The 26,943-nt window shown below is 35.6% G+C and overlaps 1 protein-coding gene across 6 annotated transcripts in view; it reads right to left on the bottom strand.

Annotated features, from left to right (window-relative positions):
• The window catches only part of LOC115214902, a 147,389-nt gene that overhangs the window by 7,898 nt on the left and 112,548 nt on the right, over window positions 1-26,943 (bottom strand). For 4 of the 6 annotated variants that reach the window (XM_029783954.2, XM_029783953.2, XM_029783957.2 and 1 more), the window contains 9 exons: window positions 25,273-25,410; window positions 14,432-14,587; window positions 13,654-13,773; window positions 11,449-11,502; window positions 9,427-9,495; window positions 8,075-8,239; window positions 6,663-6,887; window positions 5,091-5,278; window positions 4,222-4,372 (listed from right to left, as the gene is read on the bottom strand). In XM_029783954.2, coding sequence (XP_029639814.1) covers window positions 4,222-4,372; window positions 5,091-5,278; window positions 6,663-6,887; window positions 8,075-8,239; window positions 9,427-9,495; window positions 11,449-11,502; window positions 13,654-13,773; window positions 14,432-14,587; window positions 25,273-25,410 — 1,266 coding nt within the window. The remainder of the gene's footprint in view (window positions 1-4,221; window positions 4,373-5,090; window positions 5,279-6,662; window positions 6,888-8,074; window positions 8,240-9,426; window positions 9,496-11,448; window positions 11,503-13,653; window positions 13,774-14,431; window positions 14,588-25,272; window positions 25,411-26,943) is intronic. The other 2 variants (XM_029783958.2, XM_036505505.1) reach the window with 1 other exon arrangement.

Raw genomic sequence — 26,943 nt, 5'->3', positions numbered from 1 at the left:
TATCATTACCTTTTAGTCTGTCAGGCAACAGATCTAATCACAAATATTATTGTACAGATAAGACAGACTAATCATGCATAATTAATTAATTGTAGAAAAGGTTATTATGAATAATTGCCCATTTTAGATGAAAACCGTTTCGACATTTGTAACATTGCAATCACAAAAGCTTGGAATATTTTCTCTAAATATTCTCAAGAAATCTGCTGACAATTACAGCGTCTCTAGAAGTGATAGAGATGTTCAAAACAAGTACCAATCCACTTGGCACTACAAACCACTGACATGCCACCATGCAACAATTTTTCTCATCACATATGAAGTTACCTTCCTACAACAAATTAGATGTTTTACTCAGCTATTTCACACCAAGAAGGTTCGTTCATTTTACATCCAGCTTTCCATGCTAGCATGGGTTAGACAAATATACTATTGAGGCATTATTTGACAGCTGGATGCCCTTCCTGTCACTAACACTTAACTGTTTTTTATGAGATTGCTTATTTCACACATCTACACATGTACAAAGCAAGCAGACAATTTCTTGACAGACATGACAACATGAAGAAGGCAAACATAAGCAAATACATAAGTATATATATATATAATATATATATATATAATATATATATATATATATATATAAGGAAGGAAGGAAGACAGACACATGCACACACACACTTCTATCTGTCAAAGCCACTTACAAGGCCTGGCCAGCTTCAAGCTCAAGGGACCACACAGTGGGACTGAACTAAACTATTTCCTAAACCAATCATTATCCAAGTTATTGAGAATGTGCCTATGCAGTCACTCATATGGCTAGAAACAACAGCCAAATCTTCCACAGCTTACACCCTAGTAAAGACACCTTACATAATGTGGTCCCAGATACACGAAGAAGACAAAATGATCACAGTATGAGAGCCTTTAATGACAGGTCTGCTGAATCAGGGCTGGCCTTGGGCTAAACAACAATTAATTACTATCCTTACTAATTGAATGTCAATCGTCATCTCTTCCAGTCCAGTGTGGCTCAACGACACCAGAAATTCTAAGCTTTCTCTTTAGACTGACATGAAATTAAAAATGGTAAGAATAAATGTAAATTAAATAGAGACAAAGGATTAGAGCGAAGTTCTTGCACTGCATTTGGAGCAGAAACAGATGACAAACAAGGTCTTATATCTAGGAAAGAACTGGACCCAAACTCTAAAAACAAATTATCATCATCATCATCATCATCATCATTTAACATCCATTTTCCATGCTGGTATGGGTTGGACAGTTTAAGAGGAGCTGCACAAGGCACCATTTGTTTGTTTTGGCATGGTTTCTACAGCTGGATGCCCTTCCTAATGCCAACCACTTTACAGAGTGTACTTGGTTCCTTTTTATGTGGCATCATCATTAGTAGAAACCACTGAAAGCTTTCAGAGTAGAACTTGTAACCTGAGCGGTAAGAATAAATGGAAAACTGTTGAATGGAGACATATATATATATATATATATATATATATGCAACATAACATCCACAAGCTCTCTCTCTCTCTCATATATATATATGTATATATATATATATATATATATATATATATATATATATACATTTAATATGTTATAGTGTTATGGAAATATTAGTAATCATAAATTTTGTTTTTAATTAATTAGACTCGTGGTATGCAGTGCTGATGAGTTTTGCAGGTGCTCCCAGATTTGTGGAATTAGTATCTGACAGAATGAACTTCACCAAAGGGGGCACCAAAAGACACAGTGGTGGCAGGTTGACCTATAGAAATGGCAAGTGAAGCGTGAAGGGTTAAGCAGAGTGAAGATGAGGTAAAACAAGTAAAAATAAGAAAACTTGACTGTGATGATGGGGGGATGGGGCAAAAAAAACAATGAAATACAGTTGAAAACAATGATACATTTTGCTTTTTAGATCGAAACAGAATTTCATAAGATGACACCAAAGATTCTATTACGTTAATAGAGTTTAAGAGGGAACCAGGAGGTAGTTTTAGCCACAATTAAATGACTAATCTAAATTAGAAAGATAGAATCCATAATTCTTGCAGGCCTTTCCTAAACTGGGATTAAGGAAACAGTTTTCTGAACAATACTTTAAATTTGGGATTTGAGAAATAGACATAGAAACATATTGCCAAACTAGTTTAAGATGTGATGTCTAAATTCTAAGCACAAACTGCAAGACAATTTGTATCTACTTCCATGTGGAGTTAGCAACAACTGGTTACGTCAGCACAAGCGTGCTTCAAGGCTATATCACAGAAATATGCAATTTTGATGTGAACCCATGTATTGAAACAGATTTTGTTGTATCTCAAGAGGACACATCATTGAAGAGACTGTGAATAGCAATGAAAGGACTTAGACAAATGTATTGATAGATTAATCAGACAATTAATCAATTAATTAATTAAATAGCTAACCGACAGATGAATAATAAGAAAGAAGTGAGAATGAACCAGTGCATGTGTTTATTATTGGCATATTGACCCTCGTGAGATACAACAAAATAATATCTAAATAAAACAACCAATATTTAAATGAAAAATAGTTAAATATAACACTAATACCTAAATAAAACATTAATATCTAGATAAGGATTTGAAAACTATTTAGGAGACAACTGAGGGGAGCAAGACGTCTCTTCTTATTTCAAAGCTTGTATTCTTTCTCATTTGTTTACCTTTAGTTTCAGAATCGCCAGCTGAAATCTTCTGCTGTTTGAGTGATAACTTAATTAACTAACTAAATCATTAAAAAATAAATTTTAAAAAATTAATTTTAATACAGAACAAACGTCCACATAGCAATTACCTCCCTTGGTATTTTTAAATTTTTACATTCCAATTTCTCTAATTGAAAAAATAATGTTGATCAGTAAATTTAAATATTTGCATGAATTATAAAAAGCACCCGATTCATTAGACCAAACTCAGTCATCGTTATCATTTAACATTCATCTCCCGTGCTGACAAGTCAGAAGTTTGCACCAAAATCTGTTGTCTGCTTTGGCTGGATGCCCTTCCTAACACCAACCACTTTACAAAGTATGCCAGGTGCTTTTCATGTGGCACCAGCACCAGTGAGGTCACCAGGTAACTTGCAAGACAATGATCTCTCACCTGAGAGGAGGAATGAAATTGACGGGTGTGGCTTAGTGTCAGGTGATGAAAAGTTAAGACTATGATTGAGAGCAGCCCTGGAATGATCACTGCTTTGTCAGTGAAATACACATAAAAAACAAAAGCTTGTGTGTGTGTGTGAGATTGGTAGAACAAACATAATAACTGGAACCCAATGAATATCTATTTAAGTACTTTTAATTAGTAGTAGTTATTAAGTGACTTCTGTAAGGTGCATACAAGTGCCTTACATGAAACCATCGACTTCTGAGTCACTGTGTATTAAAAATGTGTGTGTGTGTTACGTTTATATTAGTGGAGGCGCAATGGCCCAGTAGTTAGGGCAGCGGACTCATGGTCATAGGATTGCAGTTTCAATTCCCAGACTGGGCGTTGTGAGTGTTTATTGAGTGAAAACACCTAAAGCTCCATGAAGCTCTGGCAGGGGATGGTAGCAAACCCTGCTGTGTTCTTTCACCACAACTTTCTCTCACTCTTACTTCCTGTTTCTGTTGTACCTGAATTTCAAAGGGTCAGACTTGACACACTCTGTATCATGCTGAATTTCTCTGAGAACTACATTAAGGGTACACATGTCTGTGGAGTGCTCAGCCACTTGCATGTTAATTTCACGAGCAGGCTGTTCCGTTGATCGGATCAACTGGAACCCTCATTGTTGTAATCGATGGAGTGCCACAATGTTTATGTTAACCAAGATAAACCAGAGTATGGAGTTGCATTGTTGTGTGTCAAAAACAATGACTTAGCAGTTTTCTAAATGGTGTTTGATACAATAAGCAGCAAACTGAAACAATTGGATGTGGACTTCGAAATTGGTGTCCCAGCATCGTTTTTATGAAATATCACACAGTAAATTCTTTGGCTTAATATTATTTTATTAATTATTATATTTGTTGAAAAATTAATGCTAATTAACTATACAAATCACAAATAAAATCACACAATAAAAACAAATTAAAAAATAAAAGATTTAATGACATAATTATTATCAAACTGAATAAAAACAAATTTTGGAAAGACACGAATTGCTCATTTAATGTAAATAACTCACCTTTCCTCGGTTTGTTCTGAATGTTGATGGCTTGGGTTTGGTAATTTCCATCATCATTTTGAATACATACAAGATGTGAGTCGGCCTCTGCACTGAAGTTAGCTGCCAACGCCATCACATGCTCGTTACTGTTCATTACCACTTTCATTAACTATAAATACATCAATAAATTGTCAATATGAATAGCAAGGAAACAATTCCCCTCTTAAAGACACATTACTGATTAGTAACGATAATCAATTATAACACTAAGTCAGTTAGGAGTCATTGAGGCAGGTTTTTACACTTGGCTGCCCTTCCTGTTTCCAAGTAAGATGATATTTCCCCATCATTAGACATATTCTCACAGAAGGCTGAAAACGACACTGCTTCTATGAGGGTGATGCTCATTTACGACTATCACACGAGGTCAAGACAGGGAGACATTCATGCATATATGATGGGCTTCCTTCAGTTTTCATTTACCAAGTCAGCTCCTAAGATTTAAGTTGACCTGGAGCTGTAGTAGAAGATACTTACTCAAGCTACCATGCAGTGGGATTGAACCCAAAACTATGTGGTTGGGAAGTAAACTCCTTGACAACACAGCTACATTTGCACTTCTAATTTGGAAACTGAGGAAAAATATTTCAGTTGAGGAAGGCGGTTGGAAGTTACAATTGTTTCTATCACCTGTGAAATATTGGAAACAGTAACAGGGTCAAAAGAGGTTGGCCTATTTAGGTATGGGCCCCACTAATATACTTAAGGTCAAAAGGGGTCAGCCTACTGAGGTACGGGACCCATTATTATATTTATACAGCCACAGGTGGATGTAAGACCAAGAAGTGAGAGAAGAAAGACACAATATTAAAGTAAACAGCTCTTACATCATCATATCGATTTCGAGGAAAGTTAATAACAGTCCTTTTATCTTCCATGTGTATTGTAACCCCTTTAATTTGAGGTAACATATACTGGTAGTTGCGGAAGTCAGCCAAGAGATTCATTATTGTATGACCAATTTCACAAAACACTGGCTTCCTATTCCGGACACTGATTAAGGGACAGGGGTAATCTGCAAATAAAATAGAAAGATTAAATAGGATTTCAAAAAAAAATATATAAATTAAAACAAAAAAAAGATAACACACATTGAGGTTTTCACCAAAGCACTCTCCTGTTTTAAAAACTAGACAATAGTAATTATAAAATATGCAGGTCATAATGAGTTTGTAATAATTTAGTAGTTATTAATTATAAAAATTTCTTTAATTAATAATAAATCTCTGAGCGAGGTATAAACAGTGGCTACATGACATTGTGAAGTATATTTGCCACTTAAATGTGACTAACCCTTAAGGGTTGATTCTACTGTAGCAAATATTGATAGTGCCCATGCACAGCAGAGTCCAAGGTCAATTTGTGCCAAGTGGCTTCATGCTGAGTGCTTTAGCTTCTTTATTATGGCAACACTCCAGATATTTATTGATCACACCACGTATATATATTCTTTCTTTTATTCTTTTACTTGTTTCAGTCATTTTGACTGTGGCCATGCTGGAGCACCACCTTTAGTTGAACAAATCAACCCCAAGATTTATTCTTTGTAAGCCTCGTACTTATTCTATTGGTCTCTTTTGCTGAACCACTAAGTTACAGGAGCATAAATACACCAACATCAGTTGTCAAGCGATGGTGGGAGGACAAACACAGACACACAAACATATATATATATATATATATGCTAAATAAAGGTAAGTGCTTTATGACTGTGAAACCATTGGTCATTGTATGACCAGACATAGTGCCATGCAATGGAACTGGACCTGAGGCCACATGGTAAGACTCCAAGGTTCTAAACAACACTAATCATACAATTAAAAATTGGACTAAACCAAGAATAAAGTATTCACTTCTTGGCTAAAGAGATTTCAATAGGAAAGTAAAGATTGTGTTTAACTAAGAACAAAACATGACGTTTCTAGAAAGATTTGAAACTTTTCTAGTGTTGCCCTCACAATTTACCTACCACAATGTAAACAATCTATACAAGCTGAGAATATCCAACTATTCAACTAATTCAATTTCTCTATAGCTTCTTTCAGAGACAGGAGAAAATATCATTTACACAAATATCTAATTCATCAAGACTTCATTTCAACCTTTAACATTCAGATTTCTCTGTCAAAGATAATAACTTATTTATTCCCAATGTTTTGAATTAGTTATGCATTATCTTATAGCTTTGAGATTTCAATGAGGCGATATTTTATTTTTAGAACAACATTGTAGGGTAGGTGTGACCTGGCTAGTTTGAACGTAAAACAGGAAGAATATTTGGGCCAGGTATGGATGGTTTAAATGCTAAAGAGCCAAACAATTTACATTATTATTGTAAACTTCACTTTCTGTTTTCACAAAAATAATAAACGTTAGAATAGTTTTCTTCATGGACTTACATCTATATTCAGCACCAAGCCTCAAAAGTAATCGAATTGGGAAGACTTTTGCCCAAGGTGCTTCCCAAGTCTGAAGAAGAATACCAAAAAGATAAGGAGGACTAGGTAAAGTTATTTTCTGTAGGCACTGGAAGGTTGGTCTGATATAGAGGAAGCCACCATGATCTCGGCTCCCCAGGAAACTCTGGTTGAATATTGTGTGACCCATATCTGATACAGGATTACCTGAAATGTAGAGAGACAGACAGAACACATTTAATGCAAACAGTCAAATAATTACAATGAAAATCTAATAGCTAGTCATCTAGTCAGATAATAACATAGATTCACTAATCCACCACAAGGTCCTTGTTACAATGCAGGGGCTTGTCTACCTCATGGACCCTGAGAACTATGCCAATGAAATACAAGCCCTTTGTAGGGTGTCCAATGCTGGACAAATCAACTGTAAAAACCCTGCCAAAACAGACACAGTAGCGTAGGGTAATTTTCTACCCGGCTGGCTTTTATATATTTCAGTTGATTCAAACTTGGAAATGTTAATCAATATTGTATTTTGTCTATGGAAAACAACAACTTCCAGACTAATGTGGGTTCAAAGACACACTGGATTCACTGGAATAAGGGGATTTTGGGACTACCAAGCTACCCTGGGTTAATGAATCTAACAAGAGGTTTTGGCTCTTGTTTATAAAAATCAGTAAACAAATTATTTGCTGATCTGTACCAAAATCTGCCAATCAATAATAAATCATCCCATACACAGTGAACTGTGAGAATCAAAACAATAACAGAGATATTAATTCTTAATACATTCCAGCAGATTCAAGCAGGAATATGCCAAACACTGTTGTGCTTTGTTATTGGAATCTATTAACAAAATATATGTCACCATTTTGATTCTTGCTGATCACTATAAACATGGCTTTTATGCCAGCATGGACAATCAAAAGATGATGATAATACAAAAGTATCAATAATTTTAAGCGGAAATAGTTATTGGTTAGATATTTTGTCACAAATACAAATGGTAATAAAAAGAAATTTCAACACTGGTGATAATAGTAATATTAATATCAAAGATGATGTTTACAAAGTAGACATTTCAAGAGACAAAGATACAAAGAATCGTCATCGTCGTCGTCGTCATCGTCATCATCATCATCATCAAAGACCTGTTTTCCATGCTGGCATGGGTTGGACAGTTTGAGAGGAGCTGGAAAGCCAAAGAACTGCACCAGGTTCCAATTATCCATTTTGGTACGGTCTCTACAGCTGGATGCCCTTCCTAACACCAACCACTTTACAGAGGGTGGACTGATTGCTTTTTACATGGCACCAACCTCAAAAGTAACACTGAAGTTAAGAAAAAACAAAACAAGCAAAAAAACAACAACCTGATAATGACTTACCTTTGTAAGCCTCTTCATAAACAGTATGAAAATGCCAAAATATATCTTTTGGAATCATTTTTTCATCCTGAAAGCATTCCAGTACAATAACTATTTCATCTTGCCCCACTGTACACATGCCTTTAGTAGTGAAAGCCCAGCAGGTCCGATTTACACAACAGTCCACTGAAAGAGAAATGGAAATATTAAGAGTCTTTAAACAGAGTCTTTGTATTTTAGACGATAATTAGTAAGTGAATATGGGTGGATGGTAATTAGAAAATTGTTAATTATAAACAACCTGATGGCGCCCCAGCATGGCCACAGCCTTAGGGCTGAAACATAACAGAATAACCTCATTTCATTTACTAAGAAAATATTAAATGTTATACAACCAGTGGTTCTCAACTAGAGACCATATGACCGTTGGGGGTTCATATAAGATTTTCTTATCACAATTTACAATAATAATAATGATAAATGCCCTGATGCAGTACCAGGCAGTGGCTCTCATGGCTTCTGATCTTAACTGATTGGAAGTGTTATCATGTACGTGTTTTGTCTTGGTATAAAAGATGGGATATAGCAAATATTCTGCTCAATACCACAGATTTGCTTGTCAGTTTGACCATAACCAGGTGAGCATGTCCCTTAGTGGCTGACGATATGTGCATCTCTGATCACGAGCAGAAGTAGTGGGGGAGCATCATAGCCATGTGTTGAGAGGGATTCTTTGGGGTTTGAATAATTTACCTCTGGAAACATGGGTGGTTTGTTCAACATCTTTAAACAACCCTTATTCAGGGACCTTTTGAGTAGGATGGGCTACTCGACCAGAAGAAAATTCTAACTGGGCCCCACCTGCAAGGTCATGCGCTGTTTATCTTGATATGAGATCACCATGTCGTGCACATATGTTGTTAAGCTTCTGTCAGATCCACTCATCATAAAAGGTATTGCAGCTACAACATTCTCTCAGGCACAGTTTATCTTGGACAGCATCACCTCTTTGTCTTTTTACAATGACAGAGTGTGATTTGAAGGCAACCCAGCAGCTATTTCTAGCAGGTGAATCAGCAACTGAGAGCAGCAGTTCTCGACCTTTTTAATATCTGAGCCAGATTGAAAACCTGGATTTATTTAGAGGCCACACCAAAAAGAAAAAAAAGTAAAACAAACCACTTAAAGAAAAATTCATATTCATAGAGACAAGACTGTTGGAAGCCCCCAGGAGAATGGTTGGGGGACGCATGCAGTCCAAGGAGCCGCTGTTAAGAACAGCTGACCTAGAGGCTCCCTTGGCTGACCTGTTGTACCAAACAGCCACTCTCAAACTACAAACAAATCAATTACAAAACTACTTATATACTTACACTGTACAATTTTCACACTCACAAAAAGGTTATTGTTTATTGAAAATATCACAGGTTCATGTTCATCACCTAGATAGAAAGACATGAATATAACACACGATTAGACATCGGAATATAATTATATATAATTGATACAAAATGTCACGCTCTAATAAACAGTAGCTAAATAGATTACATTGAAAGAAAAACCTTCACACAGGTTTAAGTAGAAAGATGTCATCAGTTGAGATCTCTTTCTCTCTCATATAACTTTATAAATAAGGGCAAAAGAAAAAAATCCCTATGCCAAATATGCTGAGAATAGACTTTAGTGATGATTTAAAGTCTATTCTCAGCATATTTGGATTAGGAATTTTTTTCTTTTTCCTTATTTATAAAGTTGTATATAATTTTCACCTTAAAAGGTATTTTTTAATATGCTGGCCACTGATAATATTTTTGGAAAATTTTTATCCTATATTAGATGTGTATGTGTATATATATATATATATAGATTAAATTAGAGATAAAACCACTATTAGCAAATCAAACAGTGAAAAACATAAACCAAAACATAGAAATAAAATTGATTAATATAATTTACAAAACATATAAAATATAAAATTTAAATTATTTAAATTTAAAGTTAAAAATTTATAAATATAAATTAATAATTTAAAATTTTTAACTTAAAAATTTTAAATTATTAATTTATATTTATAAATTCATATATATATATAAATTTATAAATATTTATAAAGTTAAAATTATTAATTTATATTTATAAAGTTAAAATTATTAATTTATATTTATAAATTTATATATATATATGAATTTATAAATATAAATTAATAATTTAAAATTTTTAACTTTAAATTTAAATAATTTAAATTTTGAATTTTATATATTTTGTATATTATATTAATCAATTTTATTTCTATGTTTTGGTTTATGTTTTTCACTGTTTGATTTGCTAATAGTGGTTTTATCTCTAATTTAATTCATATTTATACTGTAAAATTAGATTTAATCCTAAATCTAATTTTTCCCTGTAAGTTTGGATTTACTCCCTAATATCATTATTATTATATATATATATATATATATATATATTATATATATATATATATATATATATATAATGATACAACAGTGCTTATCACCTGATGATGGGCAGGTACACAGCAGCAGCTGGATCATATTTATATGCTATGTAAACCATAGTCGTAGTCATGGTCATTGCTGGTGCCATATAAATGGCACCTGCCCCAGTGGCACGTAAAAGCACCCATTACACCCCTGGAATGGATGGCATTAGGAAGGGCATCCAGCAGTAGAAACCACACCAAATCAAACTGGAACCTGGTGCAGCTCTCCAGCTCATCGACTCCAGTCAAACTGTTTGACCCATGTCAGCATCGACAATGGACATTAAATGATGATGATGATAATATTTTATTTAATAGTATGATGTGCAAAACTCAGCAACTAACAGCTGTTACTAATGCACAGAAACAATTGTTGCATCTGTGATCAAACCCTGTTCATTTCATCTTGCCTTTTAAATTTCTTTTTATATAAATTCTGCATACACTAATCAATTACCTACAATATATACTTATATAATGTATATAATACATATGTATATATATATTTGTGCCAGTGGCACATAAAAAGCACCATTCGAGCGTGGTTGATGCCAGTGCTGCCTGACTGGCTTCCATGCCGCTGGCATGTAAAAAGCACCCACTACACTCTCAGAGTGGTTGGTATTAGGAAGGGCATCCAGCTGTAGAAACCTTGCCAAATCAGATTATAACCTGGTGCAGCCTCCTAGCTTGCCAGTCTTCAGTCAAACAGTCCAACCCAAGCCTAAAGTGTGACAGAGGCTACAGTGTGATAGAGGAACAAGCACAGATGTGTTACATTAGAGAAAACTATAAACAGAAATTTATATAAATACCAGGTAGTAATGGACAAGCAATGAGATTTCATTTGATTGAGAAAGGACAATGGCAAATAAATATTTAAAAGGTGACTTACTTTTAACTTTAGTTAAAATTTGCTCCACATCAGGATTCTCATCAAACACATAATCTACAAATACAAAAACAGAAAGTGTCAACATGTTTAATAACATGGTGTAGTTTCTAGAGAAAGTTTTCATCGTCATCATCAACAACCCTCTGGACATTATTGTCTTGAGTCCTAAGACTCTTAGGCCCAATTACCTGGTTTCCATAACATTTAAGTGACTGAGATCACATCGTTCCTTCCTGATCAAAAGAATAGTCTGTCGAAGGGTGACCCATTTCTACACCTGAGTGGACAGAGCAAAGTGAAATGAAGTGTTTTGCTCGAGAACAAAATGTGTCACTCAGTCTGAGAATTGAAACCAAGAGCTTATGATGGTGAGTGTAGTATCCTAACCACTTGGCCACACACTGCCTTTGCCTACAAAAAGTTAACAAATCCTCCCAATAATCTACAAAGCTGCACCATTTCCAACATCATGTGTTCAGTTTTTATAGAAAGTCAATAATCGAAAGGAATCATGAAATACTTCAAAACATCAAATTTTGTAACATTTATTGTGATATTTATCCCCCTTTAAAAGTTAATATTGTGTCGGAGTCCTGCTAGCGATATAAACACAAGTGCATATATGCACCACAAGTCCATATGAGAGGTTCTCTCATGGTAACTAATGCAGTATTTTGTGTTCTTACACAACATCCACTTTTAAGTGGGGATAAATATTATCTTCTGGTATTAACACTGCTTCTGTTGCTATTATTTTTTAATAATCCCACAGGCTATTTGCAACACCAGAGCCTGACAAGACACCGAGATTCTCTGTAGATTGCTTGCAGAGGAATCACTGCTATCTCTAGCTTTTGTGTGTCTACTATTAATAAGGCCAAGGAAGGCTGAAATTACATGATCTGGTAATCCTAGTGGCGATGGTGGAGGATTATCTCCTGCTAGCAATATAAACAAGAGTGCATACATGCACCACAAGTCCATATAAGAGGTTCTCTCAAGGTAAATAACACAGTATTTTGTGTTCTGACACAACATTCACCTTCAAGCAGGGATAAGTATTACCTTTCGTTATTAATTATTTATTGTGCTTTTAGTATAATACTAGTAACATACAAATCATTTATTTTTTTCATATTAGTCAATCATCATCATCATCGTTTTAATGTCCCCTTTTCCATGCTCGTATAGGTCAGGAATTTATTGAAACAGATTTTCTGCAGCCAGATGCTCTTACTGTAACTAACCCCCCAACTGTTCCAAGTAAGGTAATGTTTTCCCCTTGACCAGACGTATTTTCACAGAGGATGGCAAACAAATGACACTGCTTGTATGACAGTGACTGTTGTTTACAGCTACCGTGTGATGCAAAGACAAAGGAAACACAAACGTCCACATGCACACGCATATGTATACACAACAGGTTTCCATCCCCATCCACCAAATCCACACACAAAGCTTTAGTCAGTTAGGGGGCTACATTAGAAGATGCTTGCCCAAGGTGTCACATGGTGGAACTGAACCTGAATCCCTGTGACTGGGAAGCAAACTTCTTAACCACACAGCAAGGCCTGCACCTTATGAAAATATACTTTTTCTACAAAATACCTGATGCTTACCATCTCAAGTAACCTGTGCATAATATAAATACCAGTGCTGGTGCCACATAAAAAGCACCCAGTGGAGCACTCTGTAAAGTGGTTAGTGTCAGGAAGGGCATCCAGCCATAGAAACCATGCCAAGGTGGACAATGGAGCCTAGTATAGCTCTCTGGTCTTGCCAGTTCCTGTCAAACTGTTCTACACATGCCAATACAGAAGAGAGTGGTTGGTGTTAGGAAGGGCATCCAGCTGTAAAAACCCTGCCAAAACAGACACAGTAGTGTAGGGTAATTTTCTACCCAGCTGGCTTCTGTCGACCATCCTACCTATGCATGCATGGAAGACAGACATTAAACAATGATGATGATGCTGATTGCCAGTTCCCTAATTCTCAGTCCAGATCATTGTCTGATGTTATCTACCAATAGATAGATAAAAAGCTCGATCAGTATTTTAATTGCAAAATTTCATCTAGACGTATGAAAAATTGCTTTTAATTAAAATGAATTTTTTTCTTATTTTAAACTAAAAATATTTCCATGCTTTCATCATGTTTAATTAAATTGCCACATTCACAGAGATGAAAATCACAAAATATATTTACCTTTCCCACTACTTGACAATAAAACAGGTGGTAATCCATTTTCCGGGATGTGACATTTATTTCGAGGGCTGTTTGCTGACCGCAAACAGCGTGTGCGAGGAGTTATAGATTGATCATTGCCTACAAAGTAGAAATGATAACATATTAATAGATCATCATCGTTTTAACAAACGAACAAAAAAGAAAAAAAAGATAAGTAAAGGAGTGAAGTTAGTTGTGTCTTGGGAAGGTCATTGCACCAATGATAACACATGCACTGGTTCAATAAACATGCACTACGGTTTGCTTGAAGCTCACCATCCTACACATCAATCCTTGGATCATTCATTCATTCATACATACATACATACATACATATACACACACAATCAGATGCACTTGACATATGATAATTAAACCACATAAGTTTCAACTCTAATGTTAGTCACATTATGCTATGACATGATAAAAAGTTCCTTTCTCATATATATATATATATTATATATATATATATATATAAAACCCTTAATTCTGAACTAGGACTACGTATATCTTAATCATTAAGGATACCTGAAGACAAATGATTGGACTGACCAAAATGTAAAACAAACAACATTAAACACAGTTAATTATTAAAAAGTTTACTGAGAGTAAAGAAGTGCAGTAACTGTAGTTGGCTCGATGTATGTACAAATAAAATCTGACGTTAAGCTTCCTTAAATACTTATTATCTTCCTTCCAAAATGATATTAATTTTATATTTTGTATCCTGAGATGTTTAAAAAGTAAAATCACTCACCCTGAGTTATCCTTTCTACTTTTTTCTGTACTCGTCCCGTCCGTCTGGGGGGTAAACGGGAATCTTGAGGGTGATCGGCTTCTTCAGTTAGATCACCCCCAGGTCTAATACCATCTGAGAATATGACTTGTTTTGGTTCTCCCTTTCGTTGGCTTCCTGTATAACAAAAATATTGCCTGGCATCAGTCTACTGTTTATGCTGGTTCAGTAAGGTCAACAGAGAAATGAAAACTAGCAACGTTACAACACACGCACATTTATATGGAATGATGAACCTTTGAAAGTACAAATGAAAGGAAAAGAACTCAATACAGAAAGTAGAGTGTGTCTTATATTAGAAGCTGACATTCTCGTGACTCTAGGTTTCACATTATTAACAGTTATTCAAATGACTAAAAATGAGAAGCAGCACAGGTGCATGTGTGTGTGTGCGCACGCGCGCGTACGCGTTTTTTTTTCTTTTTTTTTCTTTTATCTTTTTTCTTTGTGTATAAAATATTTGCAAATGCTGAAATATACTTAGTCATGAATAAACTTAGTTTGAATTACTTGTTGAAGACCATCAGAAAATGTATCATTTAGCTATTGAACTATGCAGAACACCTGTTCATTTATTCATATACTAACAACTATGTAATATTTCATGTCTTCAGTATCATATGTGTAAAACACATGTAAGCAAGGAAGATGGTTATCATTAACACCACTTGAAGTGTTGATATCTAACTGAATTTTTTTTTTCTTCCATTATTTGGTCATTTTCCATAAATCCTTATGTAGAAAATAAACTGTTTTAGCCAGCTGGCAGGTGGAAATTCCTCAATCAATACCAATGAAAGGTTCTCCACCAACAGTTCAAAATTGGAAAAGGTTGTCAGGGACTGTTATATGCCTTCACATGATGCTGATGACTTGAGAACATCACATGTACATAAATAAAAGACTATATCACATGACCTGCATGAAAACTGGACAGATGAGCGTCTGATGCATTTTCTGCAACCCATCAAAGCTTGATGATCAAGCATGTTTCAATGTGTTTACAAACTATCATCATCATCATCATCGTTTAACGTCTGTTTTCCATGTTGGCATGGGTTGGACGGTTTGATTGAAGTCTGGAGAGCCAGTGGCTGCACCAGGCTCCAATCTCACATGGCAAGGTTTCTACAGCTGGATGCCCTTCCTAACATCAACCACTTCAAGAATGTAATGGGTGCATTTTATGTGCCACTGGCACAGGGGCCAGTCAGGTAGGCCTAGCATCAATCATGTTCAGATAGTGCTTTTTACGTGCCACCAGCACGGGAGCCAGTTAGGGAGTACTGGCATTGACCACATTTGGATATTTTTTCTTATATACAGTCATGCTGCTTCTCTACTTTAACCATTTGATTTGGCAACATGAAACTCAGAGCTACAATTCAAGACACTTCAACTCCTATTAATCTTATACATATATTTCTTCATCATAATTTTATGTCCACTTTCCCATGCTAGCAAGGGTTGGATGAGTCATGAAGATCCAAGTCAATTCACATGTGGATTTACTGTCCTCCTGGAAGAATAGGGACCATGTCTCACACGCACATTCCATTTTTGGTATGGTTTCTATAGCTGGTTGCCCTTCCTATTGAAGTCATTATACAGATTGTGTTGGGTACATTTTATCATGGTACCAGCACTAGAAAGGTCACTTGGTCTCCAACAAAACTAAAGAGCTCCCTGCATGTTATCACCATTCATCCATTCATTCACTAGCCCCAAAGGGTTCGTCTCCCCAAGCCCCACCCTCCAGCAACACTAAAGAAAGTTCCTTCGTCTCTAAATTATTTCTGTTCATTTATTCCTTGTTTTCCCACACAACCAAGGGAGAAAAGAACTACCACAATAAAAGAAACAGTAGCAGAAGAGAACAAGAATGATACAAGGGAGATGAATATAGACAGCTACATGACAGTTGTTGTAAATGAGGATGAGCAGAAAAATATATGACAGAGAGGATTATAGCAGAGAGAAGGGGGGGAGAGCCAGACCAAGAAGATGACAGAGGAGAGAATGATACAACAGCTGCATGAGGGTTGTTGGTAAGGAGATTGAGTAGAAGCAGCTTGAGTGACATGATGGGAAAATTGATCAAAAAGGAACAAGATGACAGATAGAGTAATGAGAGAGATTAAGACAAATGAGTGACAGAGGAAAGAATAAAGTGAGAGAGTGTTGGATAACAATAAAGAAGTTTAATGATAGAGAGAGACTCATTAGACAAACAACAAATAAACTGGCAACAGTCATTATGATCATCATCATCATCATCAGCAGCAGCACTGTCTTTTCATTTTTCCATGCTTGCGTGGGTCTGCAGGTATTCTCCAGCATAGTGATTCATCACTTGCTGTGCTCGTCTGTCATCTCTTTCATGAGATTCAGCCTCTTTAGATCAGTCTTCATCATTTCATCCCATGTCTTCCTAGATTCCATCCACTTGACACACTCAGTACTTCTTTATACAACTCACACCTTCCATATATGTATAACCCCTATCAGCATAGTCTTCTCTCTTGTACCCTACAGTTGATTCCTCTCACATCTAGTTTATCCCTCAACTCATTTTTGAAACCCTAATCATACAAACTAACATTAGACTTCCAGTACACCTCCAGCAAAGCATACTGGCCTCATTTCTTTCCAAATTCTCCACATTCAAAGCCTATGGTTCGCTACCAGGCAGCATTAAAATTTTACACACAAGCACCTTTACTCTCAGAAAGAAACCCTTTGTTGCCAACAGAGGGAATAATTGCCCAAACTTTCCCCCATTCTTATTCTAGTTACCATACTTTCAGAATACTCACCTTTTCTGCAAATTAAGTCATCTCATTAGCAAAAACCATCAACTACTTCCAGAAACCCATTCTTACTGTTAACTGCTATTATTCCTCTGCTACACCATGAAGTCTACTTTGTCAATCTATTTGTGAGTCTACAATATCCCCTGTCCATAATTAGTTTACATCACATACACACCATATGGAATTCTTGTCTGCTTGTTTTCTGCACAAGGAGCTTGGCCACTCACCCTGATGGAATTACAGTCTTGTCTACTCTCATCATCATCATTTAGCGTCCGTTTTCCATGCTAGCATGGGTTCTACCAACTAAAACTTTAGTCTTAGCTAGATTTACTTTGAGGTCTTGTGATACTTGATTTTCATCCCTAAAGCTCTTATTAAATTTAGCTGTGAAAACTTTGCATAGGCAACTGATATACCTCAAAGTTATGGCCTGAAGGACTACAATAAACAGAAGAGGGCAATGAACCTATAGCATGTTGAATTCCTCACTGAATTCATTGCTAACTCTTACCTTGCTGATAAGATCCCTATACATGGCTTGCACTGCTCTCAGATTACAATGTGGACTTTTGTCAAAGGCCTTATCCAGCTGGACAAATATTAAAGCCAAATGGTTTAATACTAGCTACAAACTTCTCTCATAGCTGTTTCACTAGGGAAAGGACATTGACTGTACTCCATCCTGGTATAAACCTGAACTGCTTCTCATCTTGTTTAATCCTATTTATAATTCGTTGTGCTCTGATTCTGATAATGATAATCCATCCGGTTGTTTGTGTAAGTGTGTGTGTATATATATATATATCGACATTTTAATTTTCACTTATATGCAACCAAAGAACAGTAGACATTAAATTTTGCAGCAATAGATTTTTCTACAGCTAGAAGTTCTTCTACCTACCTCCAAGTAAAGTGTAACATTTCCCAACCCCTTTCAACAACAAATGGCCCTGGTATACTTTCCTGAAAAATTATTAACAAATGACTAGGTTTTTTCCTTTAATAATTATTTCAAATTTTTGCCACAAGGGCCGCTTTGGGTAGGTGAGACTGAGTTGATTACATCGACCCCAATCTTCAACTGGTACTTATTTTATCGACCCCAAAAGGATGAAATACCATGTCGACCTCAGCAGAATTTGAACTCAGAACATAGCAACGGGCGAAATACCACTAAGCATTTCGTCCACTGTGCTAACAATTCTGCCAGCTCACTGCTTTTTCTTTTTTCTTTAATAATAATCACTTTTCAGTTCTGTATTTATGAGATGAGGAATTATGTACATTATTTACATCATTTACATTTTGATGGATTTTGTCCTTATCTTGTTTATTAACAACAAACAAGATGAGGACAAAATCCATGAAAATGTAAATAATGTAAGTAATCACTTTTGTCTATAATTAGTGTGCTCATGTCAGGACAAGGGAAACACACACACTGTCACATGACAGGCTTCTTCCAGTTCCCATCTACCATATTTCACTCAGAAGGCATTGGTCAATCTCCAGCTAGAGTAAAGGACTAACCAACAATGTACACACAGCAGACACTGTTTTCTGCAAGTAACAAAGGATTTCTCTCTCAGAGTGAGTGGAAGAGTGTGTGATATTTGTATATGAACTGTAAGACTACTGCTTGATGGCGAGGCAGAGGATTTGTGAAGACTATAAAGTCATGAACTGAGCATGGTTTACTGGCTGAATTGGATGTTTGTGTTCCCTAGTGTTCCACAACCTTTTTACACTTACGTTACACTAACATTCTTTTCAAAATTTGGTAACACACCTGAACTAAAAATATAACTAAAAGTATTGGGGAAAAAAATTACATTCAGGTTACACTGTGGCACATCTAGCATCGTCTCATAGGAGACCAGTGTGTCGCAGCATACCGGTTGCAGAGAACTGGTGTACACTGATGAAGTAGAAATTAGGTGGGAGGATACAAGGAAGATACAAGAATAAGTGGACATAGTGTGCAAGGGAGAAGACTGTGATAGTATGGATATGTGAAGTGTAGGGCAGATGACAGCTGGAGAAAGAAGTGCAGGGTATGTAAAGTGGAAGGGACCAATGAAAGGGGAGAATCTAGGAAGGCATGGGAAGAAATGGTGAAGACTGATCTCAGAATGATGGACATCACAAAAGAAACGAGAAAGGATTGTTAAATAACTGGTGACACACAAAGTCCTTGAGAAGATTTAGTGTCATTCCTGCAGGCAGGGCATAGTGGACATCAGAACGATGGCAGCTGGGGGTGTACACACAGTGTGTGTGTGTGTGTGTGTGTGTGTGTGTGTGTGTGGGAAGGGTTTTTTTTATTGCAACTGAAAGTTTGTTTTGCTGTTTGAGTTGGATGCCCCTGCGCCCTTCAAGCATAAACAGGCCAAAAGCTTGCAGTGACCTGAAACTGGAATTGCAAGGCAAAGTCTCAGTTTCAATAAGTGTATCTCTTCTACAGTTCTATATTTAAGAGATGAGGAATTATGTACATTATTTACATTTGACGGATATTTGTCCTCATCTTACCCACAGGCATATGACATAGTGGTTAAAAGCACAGGCTATTGGCCCCAAGATTCCTAGTTTGATTCCAAGCAGTGGCCTGAATAATAATAATAATAATAGTGATAACATTGAAAAATACCTTAGGAATGAGAACCTAGGTTTTAAATTACCCCAAGACACCTGATGAAGGCTGGAGGGTATATCAGCCGAAATATTATGTTAACAACAAACAAGATGAGGTCAAATATCCGTCAAATGTAAATAATGTGTATCTCTTCTGTTAGTTCCTCTTCTACCCTGCTCTCACTTCAAACACTGTCCCACCCCTATCATACACTCACTCTCCAATCCCTTTTCTGTCCACTCTCTTGGTCATGTTACCTTGAGTGAATAGAGAGTTTACAGAGTTGAGAGAACTTTTTAGCTTTGTAGGTCACACAGCATCCTCAGTAATGTTGATGACAGGAGAAAATGGCACCTAGCACCCTCTGTGAAGTGAGGAGTAAGTGAGAGTAGACAACATAGGGATCACAGGATCCTGTCCAAAATAATGGCCACCCTTCTAGATCTGGTGCCACAATAATAAAGTGCAGCCAATACGCTCTGTAATGTGGTTGATGTTTGGGATGAAATCCAACCATGGAAACTATGTTAGCAATGGCACCTTTTGAGTGAGGTACAGTCTTTAAATCCATTTGCAATAATTGAAACTATATAGACGTAAGGATAGGCTGAGTATGATAACCCACTCGACTCATTCCTGCATAGAAAACCTCCATTAAAATTACGATGATACTGATGACAATATATACATATATGTGTGTGTTTGTGTGTATATAATGATGATGATGATGATGTAGAAAACTTTTGGACTTATGATATTTATCTAAATTGTAATGACATTTTAGTAACAACAAAAACTTCAAATGCTGACATTCAGAAAGAAAACCAGAACAATTTCTAAGAAAAGCAATCAACAGCAGCACTAATTAATTAACAATTATAGCAGCTAAACATTGAAAGCAAGTATTAATATCTTTCAAACATTATCATGCATGAAAGTATTACATTGTAAATGAAATAAAACAAGAAAAATTCATTTAAAAAAACAAAAAAACTGCTGCCACTGTATGAAAGCCAAAACATAATGCTAAAGTAGAACACATGGCAAGAAATATACCTTTTAAACTGAATTAAATTTCAACTTATTAAAAGAATATTTCTAAAAATCTAAAACTGGAAATATTCAACTAATTTTGCTTAAAGACTCCAGAAATATAAGCTATAACTAGTCCTTATTTTTTTTCTTTTTGCTCTTGTTTGAAGTATTAAAAATGTTAAGAATTTTTTAGGATATTTTAATAAAATCATTTTTTGATTGTAATGTCCATTTTTCCATGCTTAATGAGTCAACTGTAGTTTATTGAGGCAGATTTTCTATGGCCAGATGCCCTTCCTGTCACCAATCCTCATCTGTTTTCCAAGCAATGTAATATTTCCCCATGACACATTCCTGCAGAATATTGGAAATGAGTGACACCGCTTGTATGACAGTGACACTCATTTACAACTGTCACACGATGTCAAGATAAGGAGACACAAACATAAACACATTCACACGTACATGTGTGTGTGTGTGTGTGTGTACAATGGGCTTCTTTCAGTTTCTGTCTACCAAATCCATTCACAAGGCAGAAGAAGACGCCTGCCCAAGATGTCATGCAGTGGGACTGAACCCAAAACCATGTGATTGGGAAGCAATCTCCTTAACCACATGGCCATGCCTGTGTCACAACTGCAATGAAAAGGTTAGAACTATTCAACAAAAACAGCAATAAACTTTATGATAAACAAATCACTAACATAACCCGAGAAAAACTTTTAGTAATGTGTGTGTGTGTGGTGTGTGTGTGTGTGATCCACACTCCTGTTTTATGTTTTAAGAGAAACTGTGACCATCATAGCTACAAGAAGATGACAAGAACCACTTACAACATATCTACAGACATTACTCGATTCCACACACTTCCATCAAAAGTGTGCATTCAGATATTGTAGGAGACCAAACATACAATCTTGATTGTGCATGCGTGTGTGCTTGCGTGTAGCAGCACGAGAATACCTAACTATGTTGAGCAATATGAAACCCAGGCACAAACCAGACTTTATTAGAAGTCTGATGGCATTTGGATAAATTAGAAATTGATTCTGTTAACGACTGAACACATATAAATGTCAGTAGAAACAATTTAACATTGTAAAAGTTACTAATAAGTGAAGAATTTATAATATTTATATAAATATATGAATTATAACTTCAAGAAAGAAAATAGTAAATTGAAGTCGCATGCAACAATCAGAAAACATTGGCAAAACAAAGGAATGGAATAATTATGCTAAAAGTTTACAATGTAACGACCGTTGATGCAAGGAATGTCAGAATTCAGAGAAGAATCAAAGAATGAAAATTATCAGAATATAATATTTCTGCCAAGCATAACATATAACAGATAAAACTTTGCATGCTAGATTATCTTTGGTAGAATACCATAAAATAATAACAGATTTGTATTTCCCACAATCAAATAAGTAAATATTTTAATTAACATATGTTTTATCTCAATATCTTGAATTACCCATATCGAGAACTGATGTTTGATATCAAAGAGTAAATCCATGATAATTAAGAGCTCAATTAACAACAGGTCATTAAAGCCTGACGAATTATTAGATTGCAGTAAATCCAAGTAGGATCACCTTACATACAGTTACATAATCAGCTAGAATGGTTTTCTGATTAATATTACACATAAAATTCCTGATAATTTGGGTAAACACAGCTTTTAAATTAAATTAAATTAATAAATTATATATCACAATCATGTAACATGTACATTTAATGATGTTTATCTTAATGAAACAGCTGTTGAAAACAATGTCTGAACTGTTAAGTGAAATTTATATGTTTTGTACTTTTATTTTAAATATTTTGAGTTACATTAACGAATGACATGAAAATCAATCTTCTTTCCAACCAATTTTGAGAGCATTTGAAATGTCTGAACATAAAGATTTTAAAAATAGTTAACTCTGACCCTACACACAAACACTTCAAGATGCTGCAGCAGTAATCATCATGAGACATACTTTGTACAAGGCACTATTACAAACTAGAGATCCAGGTTATATAAATTATATAAACAGCTTTCACTGGATTATTTACGTAATTTACAGAAGGGTCATTCCAAAGAATCCCCATCTCCTCTTTTGATACATTTTTTTAAATCACATCACTGCAACATATAAAAGAAAAAGATCCTTTCAATAGATGTTTATTGTACAGATTAATATTGTACCTGCAGTCTTTGGGACTTTTTAAGTGCAGCCTTTGGGAAGAAACCTGGATTTTGCAGGAAAAGACATTTTTGCTGATCAAGCAGCATTGTATTTATTTATCATCATCATCATCTTACACCTGTTTTTCCATACCTGCATAGTTTTGGACAAGTTTTCTCCTAAACAGCATCTCACCACTTGATGCCATCCTCTACCATTTCCTTTATGCAGTACAGCTTCCTGAGATCAACCTTTACCATTTCTTTCCCGTATCTTCTTTGGTCTTCCTCTTTTGGTTCCTTTCATCTGGGTCACCTGGCACTTTTTTTTTTCACCCAGCTCTCCCCTTCCATACACAGCTTCAAATCCATTCCAGCCGATCACAGCTGGTTCCTCACAGACTCAGCCAACCTCTGCAATCCTTTATGCATCATCATTCATGCAAAACAAAATCACATCACACATCAAACAGAAGACTCACTGCACTCCCTTCCAGACCCCACACACAAAACCCCTGCATTCAAAACTCATGTTTTACTACCATACAATATTGGACTGCACAGACAAGCACCAACATTGAGAGGTCACAGCTCTAGTAACAGGGACATGTGAGTAGAATGTCACAAGAAAGAATTACAAGATGAGTTCTTCATGCCAAACCAACCGGCAGGAGACCTAAGACTAGACCAAGAATGGGATGGTTGGATGGTATCCATAGTCTCTGTTGGTCATTCCTGAGAATCCAGCCACAAAGTGTAATAACGTTTGTTTTTAATAGGACACTATGGAGAAGATGCTTCCATGAATACTAGGTAGAGAAGATGGATGGATGGAAACAAACACCTTACAAACTGACCTGATTCAGTTCCTAAAAGGTCAATTTATACATTTTATTTCTATTATCTTTATGATTATATTTTTCCAATAAATGCAATTACATTGTTCCACCTATTTAATTAAAATCCTTTTTAATGTGCCTTTATTAGATTATACTTAATTCAAGGTGGCCTTCAAATATAAAAGGTTCCCCCAACCTTGTTTAGCTGATTCAGTAAAGACAGACAGCTTAAATGTTGTGGCCAAACAAGGGACAATACTTCATTTTTAGTCAAACTGAAGTATTATACCAATGATTGTGTAAAAATACCTGTTTTTCTTGTTATTAGTGTCCATTTACTAAAATTATACATACATACACACGTGTAGCTGTGTGTATGTGAGTGTTCATATATAGCTTTGTTGTTTTAAGATCTGGTAGTACTGGTTAGACTATACTTACTAAAGAGGTCTTATAAAGCTGGAATATGTCTGCAGTTGTCAATTTACTTCCAAAGATCAGATCCCACTGCATACCCATACTCTATTTTATAGTTCATTTATTTAATTTAAACTTAGGAATAGTCCTCCTTGCCTTTCATAACTAGAGTCAATATGCAAATGACTTCTTCATAACCAGGTGTAATTTTAATGAAATTTTCTTGGGTGTGGGCTGGGAAAGGCTCACTAAAATTAATTATATCAATAGAGACTTAATAATTAACAGTATGTATTTAACAGCCCAGGGCTGAGCAGAAGCAGAATGACAGGCCTTACTCAAGAGGCACATTACAATGCCTCGGGTAGTAAGAGCTGAATTCATAACATGTTTTCAATACAATGGGAAGAAACTCTCAAGAGAGCTGAACAGCAGAAGGTCTTCAAAGAAAAAACCCCACTCTAGCAAGTGTTTTAGCCCTGGACAACTTCTTTACACTCTAAGGCACAACTCCTCTCCTGGGCAGCCTTCCGTTGACACTTTTTAGGCACTTGGATATCGGAGACTTGTGCATTTAAACTCCTTGGAGATTTCATCGAGTTTTGATTTCATCTGAACTGACTCAGCTTTCAGACTTACACTTAAAGAACAAATAATGTAAGTTGGTTGCCATGGTAGTGGTGAAATGTCAACGCTATCATAATGACTCACTCAGAGTTACTTCCCTTAGCATTAAATCACAATAAACACACACACAAACATATACTCACACATTAATATTCCACTACAATATCAATAACATCAATTCAAAGACAATGAAAACAATTTTTAAAAAAACAAAAACAATAATAATAATAATATTATCAAGCCTCTTTGTCACTCACCCTCTCTCTTGAGAACACCGACTGGAACCATGACGGTTGGCAATGGAACATGCGCATTGGCTTGTTGCAATGGTGGGATGGTGGAGCAGTACTCACTGGGGTTATTAGGGTTAGGACTTCGTCCAGACCGGTTCTCCGCTGGGAAAAATTAAGCAGGCAAGCCACGATAGAGATTCGTTAGTAAGCAGAGTGAAGAAGAGACAAATTAATAGATGTTGGAGCAATATGGCATAACAAACCAACTAAGCAACAGACACAAGAAAACAGTATCAAACGGGGAAAAAAAAAAAAAGAGAGAGGGGCAACAGCAGCAGCAGCAGTTACAGCAGCAGCATCACTGTACAGCTTCTTTAACCTCTCTCAACATGCAAACATGTGGTGGATTTTTGTCGTTTAACCCTTTCGTGACCAACCTGGCTGAAACCGACTCTGGCTCTGTAGTACAAGTGTCTTGTTTCTATAAGCTCTGAATTAAAATCTTCCACCAAACCTTGGTCACAATTTATGTTCCTAACACAAGCTGAATGATAACTACATTAATTTACTAAGTAATAGAAAGAAGCACAGAGCATCTCAAAATAATTATAGTATCGAAAGGGTTAAAGTTTTATTTTACCCAAGTAAATATTCTATAAGGATATATTACACGTGTGATTGATTTAACAAGCCTTAAAAATAACCAGTTGTTACATATTTCAGAGTTTGTTTTTGTTTTGTTTTTTCCAACAAGGATCAATTAAATTTTTTTGATACCAGCCATCCCAACACTGTCGCTAGATCTAGGGTACAAGCTTTCCCATTTTACAGGGATCTAAATTGAACCCTTTCATCAAAATTTCATGTTAATTTATGTTCCAAACACCAGCGTAACCATTTAGCGTTCTGATTAGTCTGTTAAATGTAATGCTTATTTATTTGAATGGTTTTGAATTAATCATGCATCATCTTGTAGCTTTGAGATTTTGATGATGTACTTGTGTATTTTAAGTATAATATTGTAGGATAGGTGTGAGAGGCAGGATCTGACCTGTTTAAACACAAAACAGGTCGAATAATTGGGCCTGAAATAGCTGTTTGAATACTAAAGGGTTAATAATAACAGTTACATCACTATATTCTTCATTATTTTTTTAAAATTAATTGAAACCAAGGCAGTGTATTTCAACAGAAATATGATAATAAAAGGGTTAACTCATTTAATACCAACCTTTTTAAGATTATCCTTGGTTCTGAGATATAAACTTTCGGTTCAAGAGTTAAAAACTTCCATCAAAATTTCATGTTAACCCTTTTGTTACCATATTTCGGCTGGAATACACTACCTTTGTTTTGCTTCAATTAATTTTGAAAGCAAGAAAGAATTTAGTAGAATAATTGTCATTATTAAGGTGGTGTTTGGAATATAATATAGAATTTTGATGAAAGGTTTTTCATCTGGATTTCTTTGAAACGTGAAGTTCATTTCATAGAACCAGGAGCAATTTGGAGTGGGTTGGTATCAAAAAGATTAATTTACATTCTAAATATCAACTTCATAATTACAAAATTAATTTTAGTAACTCCATAATTATTTTAAAATTAAGTGAAATAATGGCAGAGTATTTCAACAGAAGGGTAAAGACCTCCTTCAGTCATGAATGACCATGGCACAATTCCAGGCTGTTTATAGAA

This window comes from Octopus sinensis, linkage group LG8 (genome assembly GCF_006345805.1).
Source record: "Octopus sinensis linkage group LG8, ASM634580v1, whole genome shotgun sequence".
Lineage (NCBI taxonomy): Eukaryota > Metazoa > Mollusca > Cephalopoda > Octopoda > Octopodidae > Octopus > Octopus sinensis.
This window is presented reverse-complemented; position numbering and strand designations above follow the sequence as displayed.